We start from the raw sequence: 18,396 nt of genomic DNA, 5'->3' as shown, positions 1-18,396 counted from the left end.
ATTACGAGATACACTTTACCATGTAACATTATAGGCCTAATGAATCGAAAATTGCTCCTTTACGAGCACGTGATATTATTCCACCATCACGACAAATATATGAATTACAACTAACATACACATTCCACTCGGCAAAGTCAACTGAGGTCACACCAAATGCTGCATTGCTTAGTGACTTGTTGTATGAAAGCGAGTATGAAAGCCAAATGTGGATGATTTACGATAGTAATAAACAATTGATAAGTTGTGGAGATGCATATCCATCTAAAGTGAGTTTTTTACTTTAATATTTAAAGAGAGAGAGAATATAACGAAATATTGTATTGGATTTGTTGTTACAGAAGTACATCAACTTTTTTATTATATATATTTTTATTATATATATATATTGTATACATGATAATATTTTTTTAATATAATAATAAAAATATATTTAGAGGATTGTATATTTTTTATAACACTGATATAATAATTCCAAGATCTAAATATGAAACTTGGCCTCTAGTACAGTTTCATTTAACGTATGAAAATAATATTAATTTATTACAGTATACAATTCATAAATTAGAAAAGGGAGATTACACTTTGAAAATGCATATACGTCATGAGAAAAAGGATTTGTTGGAAAGATTGACAGACATGCCGTTACTATTAAGTCAAAAGCTTAGTACACCAATTAATTTGGATATTTATACCAATCAATCGCAAGCTATTATTGGTGGGAAAAAAATGGTTGCTGCATGTATTCCACCTGGCCAGATTCTTCCTATGTATATTGCTCCACTGTCTAATGAAAACAAGTGAGTGTTTACATTTATATGTGTACATGTAATATTTTTTCTTAGTATTTGTGTTATAGATATATGTAAATTAATGTAGTTTGACATTTCTAAATTTGCCGATCATAATAAGATGATCATAATAGATGTAGTTAAATATTTAATAATTATTTGCATAAGACTAATTTGCAACTATGAAAGTTATCTATAAAGAAAATTTTATAATTGGGACCGAAAATTTCCAAAATATTCAAGGTTTCTAATTGCAACATTTTATCTTAAAAATATATTCTATAGGTTAGTTAATTATTTTATATACACACTCATAATTTTAATTTAAATGTTCAAATTTTTATATATTTTAACACTTTTACATTGTACACATATCATATACATACTTTTACATTGTACACATATCATATACATACTTTTGCATATAATTCATATTAAAATACATTATATATGTATATGTAAATATACATATATATATATATATATATTAAAAATTATTGATGTACTCTCAATATCAAATCATCTTTATTGCACATTTGTTTCATACATATAATTTGATAAATTGTATGCTTAAAATATAAAAAATATTCTGAAATATTCTATGCAAAATTTTGTATTTTTGTATATAAAAATATTTTCTTTCTCTAAACTCTTAGTGATTTTACGATTTGAAAATCACATAGTAATATGCTTGAATGCAAAATATTGTTTGAGTTTTACTTATAGTTAGTAATTTTTTCATTTTTATTTAATTATCAAGTTAAATGTATACGAATAAAAATATTTATACGTGTGTACATTAAAAACGTTTATGAAAATATTATAATTCAATATTTTATATATATGTAAGATGTTTCTAAATTGATGTCATAAAATTTACATATATTTTCTTTGACCAATTTGATACCGCTTTTTCTTAGTAAAAAAATCTTTATTGGAATTTTTTTATTTAATTCTTTATTTCTATAATTCTTTTTTATATATAATTCTTTATTTTTTAAAGTTAAATATCTTATATTTAATATTGATTTTTGTATTAAAATCTTATTAAAACGAAATTTTCTTAAATTTGTATAAATAATACAATTTTAATTTTCCGTTTTGAAACTTAATTTCTATAATTACATTTCGCCAAGAAAACATCAATATCAAATTGATTAAAAAATTTATACATACCTGTAAATTCTGTGACATTCATTTAGAGATATTTGATAACATAATATATTATAATATATTATTTAGTGCTGAAATGCTACTAAGATAATTTTTTTTCATCTTACATTGCAGCACTGAAAACAAGTGAGTTTATAATACAATTTTATACATACTTTGCATTTGAAAGCTTTAAATAAAATCAAGGACATTTGCTATTCAGTTATATGACAACATATTTTTAAATGCATGCTTATGTCTGTCTTTAATCAAGATATTGCAATGTCTATTAAGCTGACACAGCCACTCCAGCACAATCGAATGTAACCTACACAGAAATTTAGTATTTTTTTGTTGCTAATTTGTTGCTCAATTCCCAATTTTGTTGCTCCAGCCAATTCCGAGAAAATAATGGCTGTGTTAACTTAAGTTAGCACAGCCATTTAAAAAAATTAAAAAATCACACATATTCTTTTTGTACTGATTTGATGCTAATTTGTTGCTCAATTCCCGATTTTGTTGTTCCATCCCCGACCCTTGAAAACCATCCCTAACCACCCCGAGCCAGCACAATACCACCAAACTGTAAATTATTGAGATATCTCGATTGATTTCTCGTGTCTCCGATTTTGTTGCTCCACCGTTCATCCTTGAAAACCACTATTCGATTAATTTACCATTTTGAGCTGGTATATGTTGGCTAGGGATGGTTTTCAAGGATAAAGGGTGAAGCAACAAAATCGGGTTCACTGTAAATGGCGAGCAACAAAATCAGGGAAACGTAATCAGTCGAGATGTTCGATTAATTTACCGTTTTGAGGTGTTGTGCTGGTATATGGTGGCTAGGGGTGGTTTTCAAGGGTGAAGGTAGAGCAACAAAATCGGGTTTACTGTAAGTGGCGAGCAACAAAATCGGAGACACGAGAGAAATCAATCGAGATATCTCAATAATTTACAATTTGGAGGTATTGTGCTGGCGCGGGATGGTTTTCAAGTGTCGGGGGTGGAGCAACAAAATCGGAGACACGACATCAATCGAGATATCTCAATAACACTAGTTTACAGCAAAAAATTACTTTGGACCGGACTACGTGTCTCTTATATCATGATTTCTGATCGAAATTTCAAGATAATGTTCACTTTCTTTAAAAAAATGTAAAATATCATAAAAAAAAACATTTTTTGGATATTAAACCTCAATTATCTTGGAAATCTGACGAGCTAAAATTTTTTCGCTTGTGGCATCGTTTTCAGCGTCCAAAAATCTATAAGAGACACATAGTCCGGTCGAAAGTAATTGAAAAAAAATTTTTTTTTTAAGCTAGTGTAATTTACAGTTGGAGGTATTGTGCTGGCGTGGGGTGGTTGGGGGCGGTTTTCAAGAATCAGGGATGGAATAAAAAAATCGGGAACTGAGCAACAAATTAGCAACAAACATGTACTAAATTTCTGTGTAGGTTACATTCGATTGTGCTGGAGTGGCTGTGTCAGCTTAATAGACGTGATATTGCATACAAGATACAATATCAAAATATTGCTTATTGCAAGAAAAGGTACATTTTAAAAAGGCAAATTTACATAGGCAAATTTTTTTTTTCTTTTTTTATTCTTAGTTGAAGCAGATACATCAACATTTATCGGATAAGTAATGTATGTCAATTCTTATCTATGTTTATTGAAATAATATACATAAATCAAACTTATATAGTAAAAAAATTTGCCTACGTATATATTAAAAAACTACTGCTTTTTTTACTACTTTTAATTATTAATTTGATGTTATTGTTCTTCAAAAATGTTGCAAATTTTAAAAATTTCTTCATAGAGATTTCATATCTATATTTATACAGTCGTTTCTTCAAATTTTATTGTCAACTTTTATTATTTGCGAATATTTTATTCCACAAAAAATGATTTGACTTTTTACATATACAAGTTATGCTTTTGTCTGTTAATGTAACGTATTAGTACATTTGATATGAATGGAGTGTATTATTTTTCTGCGAGATTATATTCTGTTACAAACATCATGTATATTATGACCACTATTACGCTCTTCTTACAGTATTCAATTTATTTTCCTGTTCTATTCGGCTTCAGCATGTAATACATATAACAAAAATAAAATAACAAAAAACTGCTATACTTATTATTAAAATATATAATTTTAATCACTTGATATACATTAAATATTTTTTTTTCTTTTTGCAAAGAGTATCCAAATACGCTACCCCTGGTAGTTATCTTCAAGGTACATTGACTTTCTGTAAAGATGATATTGGAAAGAAGGTGGATAGTTACGTATTTAAATACATCATATCTGAGCCTACTAAGAAAAATGTCAACGCTACTGCTAAATCTGAGAAAGAGAAAACTACAAAGTGGGATGAATACCAGGAAGCAATAAGAGATTTAAAATGCAATTACCTTGCTAAATTTGGTAATCTAACATTTAGATATTGTAATGTTTAGATATACAATAGATATAAATTTAGAATAATTTAGTATATGTATTATTTAGTATTATCACATATATATTTTTATCTTTTTTTTCCGGTTTATATTCCATCAATTAGCACCATCAATAAGTAAGTTGGGTTGAATTTAAAATGTGAACATCTATGTATTTTTCTCCATAATGTGAATATTTATGTCCTTTTTTATCCATATAAAATACATGTGTACTTTTGAGCATGTAATTGCAATTGTTGCATTTATCTAACTTTCTGCAAATATTTATATGTCAAATATGTATCCATGATTAGTTTTTATCCTTTTACTATGTTTATAATAAAACAAACTATTTACATTAATAGCATACATAATTTGAGAACATTTGTTATCATGTAACAAAAATCTAACATGAATATCTACATGTATGCAAACCTTTAATATATATGACATTTATCATATACGTTAAATGAAAATTTATTTTTACGAATTAATACTAATGAATTTTGTTCTTGTTTGTAACAGAACCCGGTGATCATACCAATACGTTGTACGGAGAATTGAAAGGTGCCTTCTCAGATCATCTACCTGTCCACACTGCCATGTTGATATCATTGGATTCTTCGGAGGCACGGCGACATGTACCACAGAATGAGCTTTCAGAAAACGCTATTGCGTTTGCCAATCAAATAATAACAGTTGCTGACTCTGTGATCACTAATATCGATCAAGATAAGTTATTAGCATATTATGGATTGAAAAACGATCAGCGTCCTGATGCGGCTAAAATTAAAATAACTATGGAGAAGCAAAAGAACAGTTTGATTGAAGGATTAGTGAGAAAAGGTTGTGCATTGGCACGGTTGTATGTACATGGAACAAAGACTGGGGAGGGAGATGGATCCTTTGAACATTTGCTTGAAAGCGTTACACATCATTGGCAAGAAGTACAGAAATTTTCTGAACCTACTGACAATAAGGTAAAAATAATAATATTATTATTATTATGTTTAAAGCCATCTTTTAAAATACACAAAAGTAATATATTATCCCTATAGGAGAAATTGGGAATATACGTTTAATTTTTACTTTTCACTTCTTCAAAGGGTAAAAATTAAGTTTTTATGTTTTGTTAAATTTTGAACAAAAAAAGTTAAAAAAATGAAATTTAATGAACATTTTTCTGTACTAAAAAGGACGCTTATTAATAAAAATAAATAAATAAAAACTTAATTTTTACTTCCCCCCCCTTTGAAGGAGTGTAACTCTTCAGAGAGGTATATAAGAGTACATGTTTATATTAAAAAATCTCCCTTAATTTTTGACAAAGAATCAGCTTCTAAAATTTTTCGCACTTATTTAGAAATACCTTGTATACATATCTCCACTCGAATAAATGTTAGATAATTAATAAGTAGGGGGAGACCGGGGCTAAGCTGACATTTGAATTTTGAGTGACAAATATATTTTATGAGTTCCTAATTTATATTGTAGACAGCATTTCGTGCGTCTTCTTTACCAACGAAGTTTCGTTAGTTTAGGTACCACGTTGTTATGTTTAGGTAGTCAAACGTATCTTCGATAGTCAAAAGTAATTTTTGAGATTTTCCGAATCACATCATTTTTTGTGTATATGGATGAAATGAAGTTGCAAACACCAAAACTTTTTATTGCCATCTTGTAGTCTTATAATCATTCTATAAAACACCAATAATTATTTGACTAAAACCGCTTACTTTGTTACCGAAAATTGCAATTCGAAAAAAAGGTGCCCACTTAGTTCCGGTCTCCCCTTACATTATAAAATGATAAATAAGATTTATTTCTATATCTTCTTTAGGTTATTATTTTATCTCTATGGCATGCACACATCAATAATCATTATGGACGTTATTTGAAATTATTGACACGCTATTATGAAGAAAAACCATTAAAAGAAATTGATGAAAAATGTATTGAAATTGCAAAGCTTCTGGGATGGGAACATTGGTCACGTCTTCTTACCACAAGTATACCAACACGTTACCCAGCTACATATAGATCATTCTGATCACTGATGGGTACTGTTTATTTTAATCTTAAATTTAAAAAAAAATATATAACAATAATAAACTTTATAAATTATAAATAGCATTTTTTATCATTACTCTTTCTTTACAGTATATCTATATGATTATTTGTTTGATTAAAACTTAAAGAAAGTTTAATTGGTTAAGTTTAATTGGTATAAGTTTCCTAGAATACTATGTAATACAAAATATGTATGTTACTTTCAGATTTTATGAGCCCAATGTGCGAAAATATGATATAGAAGATTATGAAAACGATTTCCAACACATCTTTGTAATAACAGTGACAAACACAAAAGACAAAACGTTCATTTGAAACAGAAGTCAGGTGTAATATACGTTTAGAAAAATATAAATTTATTCATAATAAACTAACGATTTAGAAGACTAACTGCAGTGCTGAACTGACTTAAAATAAATCATATTCATAGGTATGCATATGATTTGCTTAATGAAAACTGACAAATTTTCATTGAAAATAGAAAACAAATTTGTTGAAAATTTTATAAAAAGCAAATATAAGAATGATAAAATGTTTTATTCGCAAAAATTAATATGCTATTAATATTATAAAAGAAAAATTGATGAAAAGGTTAATTTGAATGAGTACTTAATTTGAAAATTCTATATTTTTAATATTGTGTGTGTTATTTTACAATGTCAATTTAGAAATTTAAATTTTTAGCTAACATTGTATCAGTTTCTATTATAACGCAATGTACCTCATTTGACTTTTATCGTATTCTATTTTTACAGTAAATTATGGATACGTTCCGTTATTTACTAGTACTGGAAATTTATTGTTACATATACCATAGATTTTCAGTACTCGCAGAATAACAGAACGCAGCCTATATGTAAATATATAAATATGTCTTTTGTTTTTATATTCATGGAATATACTTCCACTTTTATGTTATCTCGGGCATATATGTATAACTTATATAACACATTAACTAATCTTGAATAGACTATTAGTTTCATAATTGTAAAGTCATATATTTACACGTGTAGCACAGACACTTTTATATCTTATCTCATAAAAAGTATATTATCAAGGAATATACATTCGCACGTGCGTATATTTGAAACTGAATTTCATATATTCTTCTTAAATGCTAAAAGATTATTCATAGGAACAATATGCTTTTTATAAAAGAATAAAATGATGAAATTTGTATCACTTTAAAGAAAAATCATTGTTTTGAAACGATCGATCAATATGTCACTGCAAGAGACGTCATTATAAAGAGAAATTCAATTAATAAAATGTTTTGTTATGAAGTATAATAAATATCAAATAATAACTTTCTCTCGCTCTCATTCATTTTCTTATTAAATAAGCTGGAAATATGTTCTGTATAAAAATAGATGGAAAAGTACAATATATTAAAAAAGCTGTATTGCTTTTCTCAATTGTGCAATTATTTAAACAACAAAATCATTAAAAAAATTATTTTTAGATGTCAATTATTATTTTAAGAACAATATGAATTATACTTTTTAAAAGCCGTATTATACATTACTAGTTCTGTTCGTCTTTTTCTTCGTTTTTCGTTCTCCAAAATGATTTTCCGACCCATTAAGGTGGGTCACAAGTAAATAGTTTTTTTATACATATACATTATTAATATTTGAAAATCTATATTATACATAACATAAATTATAGAGTTGCAGTACTAGCAGCGGAACATAACTTAAATCGATTAATTCAATTGCTTGAAACGAAACAATTAATTTGTATCTAATGAATGCAGCTATTTTTCATACAATTGTTTTCCATCCATAATATACCACACAATACAATTATAACCCAATTACCATACAAAGTTTTGGCATCCAAAATGTCTTGACACACACACATATATATATATATATATATACACATCAAACCTTTTTGGAAAGAACATAAATATGAATCACAAAGAGATGTATTTGGTAACAAAATTAATAAGTAATGAGCAACATATGGAATAAAAGATACTTTTGTAATTATGACTTTACCACCACTATTTAGTTGCCACTTTCCGTCATACATGAAAAACTGTTTTAATAATGAAGTAGATATATTATGGTATCAATCCGAATTTACGCAAAGCCGTTATCCACCAGGACAAAAACGTAATTATACTTTGTTACTTGTATCAAATTAAAAGTATCTGTATATATGTATACATCACAATATCAATAACGCTTATTTTTTGATGCACTGAATAATCTCCAGTAAGTGAAGCCTGTACACTTATATGTTTACTTGTGGCTGTACGAATCTCAAGAGGAAATGTATCGATTTATGATATAGAAAACTGCCAGAGATTAAATATTATTGTGGCAGAGGCGATAATTGAAGGTAACACTATTCATGCGTGGCTTATTAAGAAAAGGCTTATATCACATCCGTATTTGAATACTGAAGATGCTTTAAAACATGGGGGCAAGAGCTTAAATATATTAAAAGAATGGGTATGATAGAAATATTTAATATGAATTATATCCTAATACATATACATATATATATATAACTGTACATGTGTGTAAGTTTATTAATATTCAATTAAAAAATTTATTTCTTATTCAACTGTATTTCTAAACAAATAGAAGAATTTTTGTGAATATATACATCTTACACTTGAATAATATATATAATAATTTTGTCACAGAAGTTCAATATCTTTCATGAGGAGATAGAAACAAGCCTATACAAAAATATAAACGTATTTTTACATGAATGGTATAAAAATCCAAAATGTCACACTTTGTTTATGTTACTTATCACATGCGGACGTACTATATTATTTATATTTCAAGAAACTACGAGTAAGGTAAGCACTTGCAGCTAAAATCAACAGAAATGAATTACATAGTAGTCTTAATTATATATCCATATTTTAGTTGGTGATCGTCTAAATAAATAATCACATACAGCATTTTTGTTTTGAACTAGATTTACTTTCTAAAATATTGACATAATTAATAATCATCTTTTATAAATAAGACCCAAGTTTTATTCATAGGTCACTTTATTTGATTCGCATAGTCACACTACTGGCAACTCAAATCATGGATTAGTCATAGCTCAGGTAAGTAAATTTTTAATGAATACTAAAGGATACCATGTAAATACAAATATTGTTTCTTTTAATAATTGAAAAAAAATGTGATGCAGACGACTATCGATAGATTGGAATCATTATGCAATTGGTATATTCAGGATGTATTAAAGAATTGTTACAATATACACGCTAATAAATACGAATTAGCTTTCTTACATTCTTATGCACAATGCAATGACCACAATAGAATTTTATGCGAATGTAAAAAATCTTGTAAAATGTAATCATCTTTGTAACTAAATACTGACATATTTTATTAATAATTATATTTCTTGCCGATTATAAAAACTTAGAAAATAAAATTAATGATTTTTTTTCTAACTTATATAATAAGTAATACACACACGAAATATAATTGTGGACTTTTAGCAGAACTTTTTATTTAATATTCATTTAAACACATAGAGATAATATACACAAAATGTGGTGTATATTTATTCAGCAGTTTATTTAAACAGAGACGCACTGAATAGATTGATGTATTTATTTACATTATGTACAATTTACTTTCTGTTTCTCCTAAGGCTGGTAAAACAATTTATTGTCTGCACAATACTGAAACTATTAAGGAAAATTTATATCCGAAAATTATCTTCGAATATCAATTTTCTTATTTTCGAATAATAGTATATTCTATTTTGAATGAATTTAGCATTGTGCAAACGTATATCCCTGGCGATATGTAACTACATACAATAAGTTTATACTGCTTTATATATTTGTTGAGATTTTTTTTGTCTATTTCACATTATATTTATAAAATTTAATCAAAAACGCATGGACGAGATAATTTTATTTCAAATTTTTTGTTTCATAATTTTATTATATATATATATATATATATAGCTGCAATATTTTGATTTTCTAACAGTTTTTCCAATTTATGATAATAAATAATTTTTTACATTATGTCCACATATTTTGTGTAGATAAAAATCTAAATATATTGCTGCGCTAAATTTTTATAGAATGTAGTTACAAGGGATAATATTTAACATACAAAATGCCTACGATAAACTTGTTAAGAGAATCAAATCTGTAAAGAATATCACAAATGACTTTTTTATGTAACAATTCCATGAATGAACTTATACCATATAATTGAAAATGAAAACTATTATATTAAGTTTATAAAAAAAATTATATTTTGTCACTAGAACAATGTTATATAAAGTATATTGTATATAAGTAATCTTTCTTCTAATATACATACGAGAAATAAATTTCTCTTTATCTCCTCATCATTATAACCTGATTGAATATAAAAAAATAAATAGAATGATGCCGAAATAGTATAATGTCTAAAATACAGATTTCTTTCTCTTTATGTTTTTATATACATTCTAAGTGTCGTGTAATAGAGTATCGTAGAATTTATTTAATAACAATTTCTTCAACAACGCAATTTCTAGAAATTACTATCTACAGGAACGTATGGACTAATTTTTCTCTTCCAATTTTGCTTCCGACATATTATTTTAAAAGAACGTCGAGTTTTTTAATTGCTTGCAAATACTACCGGTGGTAGTTGAGCAACTTTCTGTCATATTCCCACATGTAAATAAACATCTCACACATATATTACTTTTGTACAATATGATCAATTTCAAGGCAATGCTTTTTTCTCTTTGAAGGTAAAGCAAAAGTTGTAATTAAATTATTGTACAAGTATCTATGTGGTTAGTAGATTTCACACAACTTGAACTTAATAAATAACTATTATTTTTTTTAAGAAAACACTCAAAAGACTTTCTCTCTTTACATACTTTAGCAAATGAAATTGTATCTACTGAAGCGATATATTGTAAATTGTTGAGAATGCATATTACAAGATGCTATATAGTATATACTATGATTCGTTATATTATGTGCATTAATTTGTCTCTAATCACTTTTAAAAAATAAAACAAAGTCATTGGAAAAAAAATAATCATTTCACAAAATAATTTTAAAAATATATCTTTTGTAAATGAATAAAGTTATCATGTGCGAGAATGTTGCAAAAAAAAGAAAATCGTTAGAGAGACTGACGAACTCGAGGTTGTGCCCATTCTACAAAATCATCGATTAACACAGGCCAAGCACCTTCTTCGTCATAATTACTCATGTCCGAATTGATCATAAGTGCAAAGTCTAATAATAAATTCCATGTGTCTTTTGGAATTGATCTTTTGTGATGTTCCTAGAATCAGTTTATTATTTTAAAGTAATTTGCCAAAAGTAAATTCCAAAGCAATATCTGAAATTTACTTACCTGTAAGAATTGACACCATAATTGAAGAAATTTAAATTTATCGTCTAATACAATATTCCAATATGCAATGGCCATATCCAAATCTAAGCCTTTCTGTCCAGCATTTTTTGCATAATTAAATGTAAAATGATAAAAATCCTTGAATTTTAGAGGATCCCTTAAATCATTTTCTAAACTACCTAATCGTGCTTTTAGCTTATCTATACTATCCACACTGAAAATAATTATGGAAATAGTCATAATTGTATACACATGCCTGATGATGAAAAATGTAAGGTATATTCATTTTTTATTCAATCACCATAGATATATGTCAAAGAAATTAATATTTACCCCAAGTCCACCATTCCATTCATAAACTCTTCTTTAGTGAATTCGCATTGTGTTTCGGCACGAAATTTCCATGCAATAATTAGAACTAATTTACTCTCAGGACTTAGATTCAAGTCATCAAGAAATTTCATGATACCATCCGCAGTAATTTTATTAGGTTCACTTGGATCTATAAAATAATAATTATAATTTATTAACATTAAACACATAAATAATAAATTAGGCTAATGGAATTCTTATTAATATATTATAACAATTTTACCTTGGTATTTGCTATATAATATTTCCAGTTTCTTTTTGTCGACAGAATTTTTCGGTTCTTTATAATAAGCTTCTGGATTTTGGAAGTAATTATCACTAGCGAGATCCAGTTTCCAATCATTTTGGGCTAAACAATATATCGCAGTTTGCTCTCCAGTTTGTGTGAACGTTATAAATTTTTTCACTTTGTCCCTTTGTGAAAATTTTAACTTATGCTGTAACATAAATAAAATGATGAGTGCTACAAACTCTCTTATCATTAAAAAGAAAAAGAGTAACAGGTAAAAGTGACAGTGACACCAATACGATTCTGAAATTCATTACGTTATAATTAAAGTACATGCTAATAGAATATTCTACAATCTTAATTCAAGCAGTTATCTTGGTTGTCTGAAAATTATGTGCAAAAATGACAGTTTGTATCATTCAAAATACGCTATGATATGTCGAGGCGGTTTTACGTTGCATCAGACAGCATTTTAACGCAACTATATTTTTAAAACTGGGAGATAGCGGGGGGAAGCAACAAAGTGAAATTTCGCGTCGCTTCATCGTCCCGGGTGATGAGGCCAACGTGAATGTGAAAAACATTATTATAACGCGGGGGTTATTAGGTTATTCTAAAAACTCGAAAACGAAGGTGCGAAACTCCAGAATGAAGAGACAGACCGATTGGCCGAATAACGCGACATAAGCGTGATCTCGTCGGCGTACAACCACACTTTTCTCGAAAGCTTACCATTTTCCGGCTAATTTTAGGCCCCCGAAAGCCAAAATATTATTCCCCTCGCACTACGCTCGACATGGACATTGCATGAACATGCGCATGTTCGGCGAAGACCTCGAGAGACGCGAATACATCACGCGAATGCGCAACGTGTTGTCGCGACGTGCCACCAAACGTCGTCGGAGCAAACCAGGATACGAAGCGACTGGAGGCGACAACGAGCGGGCCGTTCGAACTTGATTGACGCGACGTCAAAATTCGCATCATTGCGTCAAACGCGACGGAGAGAAATTAGAGGGAATCGTCGAGTCTTTCCGAATCTCGAAAAGTAGATTGACGTGGATAACTCCCAGACGGCTGTTCACGATTCGCCGCGCCGTTTCATATTTTCGGCATGAGATCTCGGGAGCATTGGGTGGATCGGTAGTATACGCTGCGATACGCTGGGTCTCATCTCACGAGAGTGGAGATATCAGATGGACGACGGACGCGAGTGAAACGCATTTCGGGACTAACCTCGATGCGACCGTGGGCGATGTAGAATGTGACTGTCAAAAGTCCTCGTGGGATTGGTCCAGCTCGTGATGTTTTCGATCCGGACAGCAGGAAAATGGAGGAGACCATGAGGTTACGTAGGTTATCGACAACACAATGATATGGTCTGATAAAGTCATCTCCAGGTTTAATTTCTACGTCGGTTTCTAGTATGGACAGGTATTAGTATTAATAATGCGTTTGTGTGCCCTTTGTCCTTTAAGTTAAACTAAATGTGAGAAATTATGGATGAAAAGCTGTTTTTGTTACATGCAAAATGAAGTAAAAGCTCATGAGATTACTTTAAAGGCTGTGTAACATTGCTTGCAGAAATCCAAGAAGATGCTGGATGGAAGTATCCAGGATTTGTTAGACAGATGAAAATACTTAGCAATTCCATATAATCATGGTGGGAAATACTTATGAGGCACTTCCGTTCTACCACAATGGAACTGGGAGGGAGATGTGCCAATGGTTGACGCACATCAAATTGTCAAGGATAATCATTTTGACGTCTATAGTCTTATTTATCGTGCCATTATTTACACATTACTATTTATCTAAGGTACAGTTAAAGAAGAAAGTTAAACTTTTAAAAATTATTTGTCCCAGAATACTTCGCATTAACTTTAAGTTGACTTTCAGGTAGAATCTGATGCTCCAGATAGGGATATGTATAGAACATTCTCAACCCTGGAGGCTTTTGAGGATTTCACATCCATGAAAGCGTCACAACTGAAGATGAGAATAGAGGAAATGTTTCGTATAAAAATTTCAGTGAGCAATGAATTGAGAGATCTGAGCGCAAAGAGGCAAAGACTTCAGGGCGAAGTTAATAGCTTGACTCAGAAGATAGACGAGCTGAAGCAAGAGTTACTGCATCAGCAAACTGACCTTGATAGATTAAAAATAAGTGTGGAGCAAGCACAGGTGGCGCAGAAAGAAGCGGTGGAAAGAAACACGCCTGAATTAGCACCACCTAAGAGAATATTGATTAATACTCTGCCAATTGTATTACCTAGCACAGATCCACGATCATGTAGAATGTACAATTGTTTTGATCACAGTCGATGTGCATTGACAAGTGGTTTTCCTGTGTACTTGTATGATCCAGATCAATTTTCGGTAGTTAGTCCAGGATGGGATGTAGACGGTTTCTTAAAAACGACTATTAAACAAACGCTAGGTATGTATTTAAGATATAAATAAGCTATATATTACACAAAGTAAACAGAATTGTATTTAAAGACATTTCTTGCGTTACGTAGTACTTATCTGTGATAAAACTTATATACAAAAAATTGATTGTAGGATATAATCCGCATCTTACTAGAAATCCAGCAGAGGCATGTGTTTACATAGTCTTAATTGGTGAAGCATTGAGCCTCCACCAAAAGAGTAATCAACGTCATAACAAAGCTTTAGATATAAAGAAATTACAAGCACTTCCCTATTGGGGTGGAGACGGTAGAAATCACATATTATTAAATCTTGCACGTAGAGATTTATCTGCAGATTCTGGAAATATTTTCAGTAATTTGGATACTGGCAGAGCGATGGTAGTACAGTCAACATTTTATAGAAACCAATTTCGCGATGATTTCGATTTAATTGTTCCACCAATTCTGGGACCACCTGGCGGAGATGTTTGGCAAGAATGCGCACAAATGTTACCTGCGAGAAGGAAATATTTGCTGTCATTCCAAGGAGAAATGAGGACTTTTATGGGCACACCGATGACATATCAAATTGATGACGCAGATATAGATTTGGAAAAATTGATAATTGATGATAACAATATAGATGCATTTATTATTCAACATTTGAAAGATATGAGCAACGGAATAACTTTGGATAAATTTTTTATTCAATTTGAATGTATACCAGCTTCTATGGAGAGTAAACCTGTGGAAACTCTTGATTGGTCTCTTTGCGGAACTGATTCGTCCAGAAGGGCTATATTAAAGGAATCAACATTTGCATTGATCTTAGCTCCCAGCAATGCTACGTTATTAACTACTTCGTTCATGCAAGCAAGATTGTACGAAGCATTGCGAGCTGGATCAATACCAGTCATTCTTGGTGGTGATCAGATTTTGCTTAATTATAACGAAGTTGTTGATTGGAGGAGAGCAGTTATTTTCCTACCTAAGGTAATTTTTATAGTAATTTATTATCAAATTTGTTTTTTAATTATTGAAATGAAATTAATAGAATTATATAATTATTTAGGCTAGAGTGACTGAAATGCACTTTTTATTGCGCGCTGTTCCTGACAACGATCTTTTGACTATACGGAGACAAGGTAGATTAATATGGGAACGTTATATGAGTACTGCTCAAGGTGTAGTGGATACGACCATAGCAGTAATCAGAGACAGACTTGGTATACCTCCACTACCAGCATCTCAAACATCCAGTCCTAGTGTTTTTAACGAAAGTTTTGTGGTACATATTTTAATGTGACGCGCTTTTTTATTTTATATATATATAAATGATATCTTATATTATATATATATATATATATATACATGAATATGTGATATATATTTTAACCAAAAACACACATTTAATTGTATAATTTACATTACTTTTTATTTTGAAGCCTTTAAAATCAGATGCCATTATTGCCGAACCTGAAGCTGAAGAAAGTTTAGGTCCTTTAGAACCACCGTATCCATCTCCTGCTTTCAAGAGAAATTATACAACACTATTAGTTCAAAATCATGAAATTTGGAATGATTGGATGGATCCATTTAATTTGTATCCACAATTACCTTTTGATACTGTTCTTCCCAGTGACGCTAAATTTCTTGGTAAAATCATTATTTTAGAAATTATTATATGAGAATTATATATTATATTTATATTACTTTTTTATTCTTTCATAGGCTCAGAAGTTGGCTTTCGACCCATCGGTAAAGGTGCTGGAGGCGCTGGAAAAGAATTTAGTGAATCATTAGGAGGAAATTATCCAAGAGAACAATTTACAATTGTCATGTTAACTTATGAAAGAGAACAGGTTCTTATAAATTCACTGGCACGTCTTTATGGCTTGCCTTATTTAAACAAGGTACTTGTAGTATGGAATAGTCCGAAACCACCTGTAGAAGATCTCAAGTGGCCTGATATTGGCGTTCCTATACATGTAATTTTAATTTATTATCTATAGAATCTTTATTCATTTTTAAAGCTTACACATTAAAATATATTTTCCAAATATATTTGAACAGGTTATAAAAGCTCCAAGAAATAGTTTGAATAATAGATTCCTGCCATTTGATGCAATTGAGACAGAAGCCGTCCTTTCTATTGATGATGATGCTCATTTGAGACATGATGAAATCATGTTTGGTTTTAGGTAAGCCAATTTTTCAGTCTTTTCATTCCATATACTTTTGTTATTTATTAACGTACATCTTTAGAGTGTGGAGGGAACATCGAGATCGTGTAGTTGGATTCCCTGGTCGATTTCATGCATGGGACCAGAATTATCACAACGCTTGGAATTACAATTCTAATTATTCTTGCGAGCTATCCATGGTTTTAACTGGAGCTGCTTTCATTCATAAACATTATACATATCTGTACACACATTGGTTACCACAAGCGATAAGAGATAAAGTTGACGAATATATGAATTGTGAGGACATTGCAATGAATTTTTTAATATCTCATCTTACAAGGAAACCACCAGTTAAAGTAAGACATTATATATATATTTTAAAAAGAAAATATTTATTACTCTTATTAATATTATAAATTAAAACTTTTTAGTTTCTTAATTCAGATTTTATAAAAATTCTGCAATTATATATCACAACTTAAACATTTTGCAATGTACTATTTCTGTTTGCATTTTAATCATACAATTGAATTTGGAAAATTTATGTGAATATATTAATATATGATGCAATGATATTAAAATATTTGTTTGTTTAGGTTACATCACGTTGGACATTTAGATGTCCCGGTTGTCCAGTTTCACTTTCAGAAGATGATACTCATTTTCAAGAAAGACATAAATGTATCAATTTTTTTTCACAGGTAAAAAGTTGTAATTGTTAATTACTTTTACATTTTTCTTTATTACATTTAAGTATTTTAAATTATTATTATTATTATTATTATCGTTTATGTAAATTCGTCAATTTTATTCAGTATAATTAATGATTTTAGGTTTTCGGCTATATGCCTCTATTGAATACACAATATCGAGCTGATTCGATATTATTTAAGACACGAATACCACATGATAAACAAAAATGTTTCAAGTTTATATGAAAAGGAGATGTATTAGAATTTTTGTGTAAATATTGTAGAACAGGATTTATACGATTTTGATATAATTTTATGCAGCTCACAACTTAAGAACTATCATGTCGAATATTTCACAAAATACATATAGAAAACACAAGGTACAGTAAGAGTTTAATTATAATAAATTAAAATGTTATTAAATTGTGTTAAATTTATTGATCAAGTAGTAGACAAACATTAAACGTTACTAATATTTTTTTCATAAAACATTTAATGAGAGACGATGATTACAAACGATCGAAATAATTCTATGAGTAATATTAGATAAACGCAATTGTAAATAATTCTTTCTAGCTTTAAGTTTCTTTAAATATTTGATATTTAGCAACAAAATATTTAATAATATCATTTTTAGACCGTGTATGTGAGAGACACAACCGATAAATTAGAG

The 18,396-nt window shown here is 29.3% G+C and overlaps 2 protein-coding genes across 4 annotated transcripts in view; one reads left to right on the top strand and one right to left on the bottom strand.

Annotated features, from left to right (window-relative positions):
- The window catches only part of botv (tripeptidyl-peptidase 2), a 25,117-nt gene extending 6,721 nt beyond the window's left edge, over nt 1-18,396 (top strand). Inside the window, exons 14-30 of one of the 2 annotated variants that reach the window (XM_018450980.1) lie at nt 35-269; nt 550-800; nt 4,157-4,383; nt 4,920-5,374; nt 6,235-6,403; nt 8,688-8,926; nt 9,478-9,543; nt 14,331-14,871; nt 14,997-15,838; nt 15,918-16,133; nt 16,291-16,501; nt 16,577-16,833; nt 16,919-17,046; nt 17,111-17,387; nt 17,628-17,732; nt 17,865-18,103; nt 18,361-18,388. In XM_018450980.1, the coding sequence (XP_018306482.1) occupies nt 35-269; nt 550-800; nt 4,157-4,383; nt 4,920-5,374; nt 6,235-6,403; nt 8,688-8,926; nt 9,478-9,543; nt 14,331-14,871; nt 14,997-15,838; nt 15,918-16,133; nt 16,291-16,501; nt 16,577-16,833; nt 16,919-17,046; nt 17,111-17,387; nt 17,628-17,732; nt 17,865-17,969 (4,324 nt within the window). In that variant the 3' untranslated portion in view covers nt 17,970-18,103; nt 18,361-18,388. Of the gene's footprint in view, nt 1-34; nt 270-549; nt 801-4,156; nt 4,384-4,919; nt 5,375-6,234; nt 6,404-8,687; nt 8,927-9,477; nt 9,544-13,552; nt 13,866-14,015; nt 14,251-14,330; nt 14,872-14,996; nt 15,839-15,917; nt 16,134-16,290; nt 16,502-16,576; nt 16,834-16,918; nt 17,047-17,110; nt 17,388-17,627; nt 17,733-17,864; nt 18,104-18,360 lie in introns of those variants that run through there. The other variant, XM_018450978.1, reaches the window with a different exon arrangement.
- SCCRO (defective in cullin neddylation 1 domain containing SCCRO) lies at nt 11,494-13,321 on the bottom strand. Of its 2 annotated transcripts, XM_018450983.1 has the most exons (5): nt 13,164-13,321; nt 12,426-12,639; nt 12,164-12,332; nt 11,831-12,044; nt 11,594-11,758 (listed from the first exon to the last, which is right to left on the bottom strand). In XM_018450983.1, the coding sequence occupies exons 1-5, from the start codon at nt 13,164-13,166 to the stop codon at nt 11,594-11,596; spliced, it is 765 nt and encodes a 254-aa protein (XP_018306485.1). In that variant the 5' UTR covers nt 13,167-13,321. The 2 variants fall into 2 exon arrangements, with proteins under 2 accessions (XP_018306484.1, XP_018306485.1); XM_018450982.1 differs by lacking the exon at nt 13,164-13,321 and having other exon boundaries at nt 11,494-11,758; nt 12,426-12,648.

Source organism: Mycetomoellerius zeteki, unplaced genomic scaffold (genome assembly GCF_001594055.1).
Source record: "Mycetomoellerius zeteki isolate Tzet28-1 unplaced genomic scaffold, Tzet1.0 scaffold309, whole genome shotgun sequence".
Classification (NCBI taxonomy): domain Eukaryota; kingdom Metazoa; phylum Arthropoda; class Insecta; order Hymenoptera; family Formicidae; genus Mycetomoellerius; species Mycetomoellerius zeteki.
This window is presented reverse-complemented; position numbering and strand designations above follow the sequence as displayed.

Coding starts and splice junctions, on each gene's coding strand:
- SCCRO (XM_018450982.1), bottom strand. CDS start 12,648: ATGTTACAGCATAAGTTAAAATTTTCACAAAGGGACAAAGTGAAAAAA. Junction 12,045..12,163: donor AATGGAATGGTGGACTTGGG/GTAAATATTAAT, acceptor AATTATTTTCAG/TGTGGATAGTATAGATAAGC. Junction 11,759..11,830: donor TATGGTGTCAATTCTTACAG/GTAAGTAAATTT, acceptor AACTGATTCTAG/GAACATCACAAAAGATCAAT.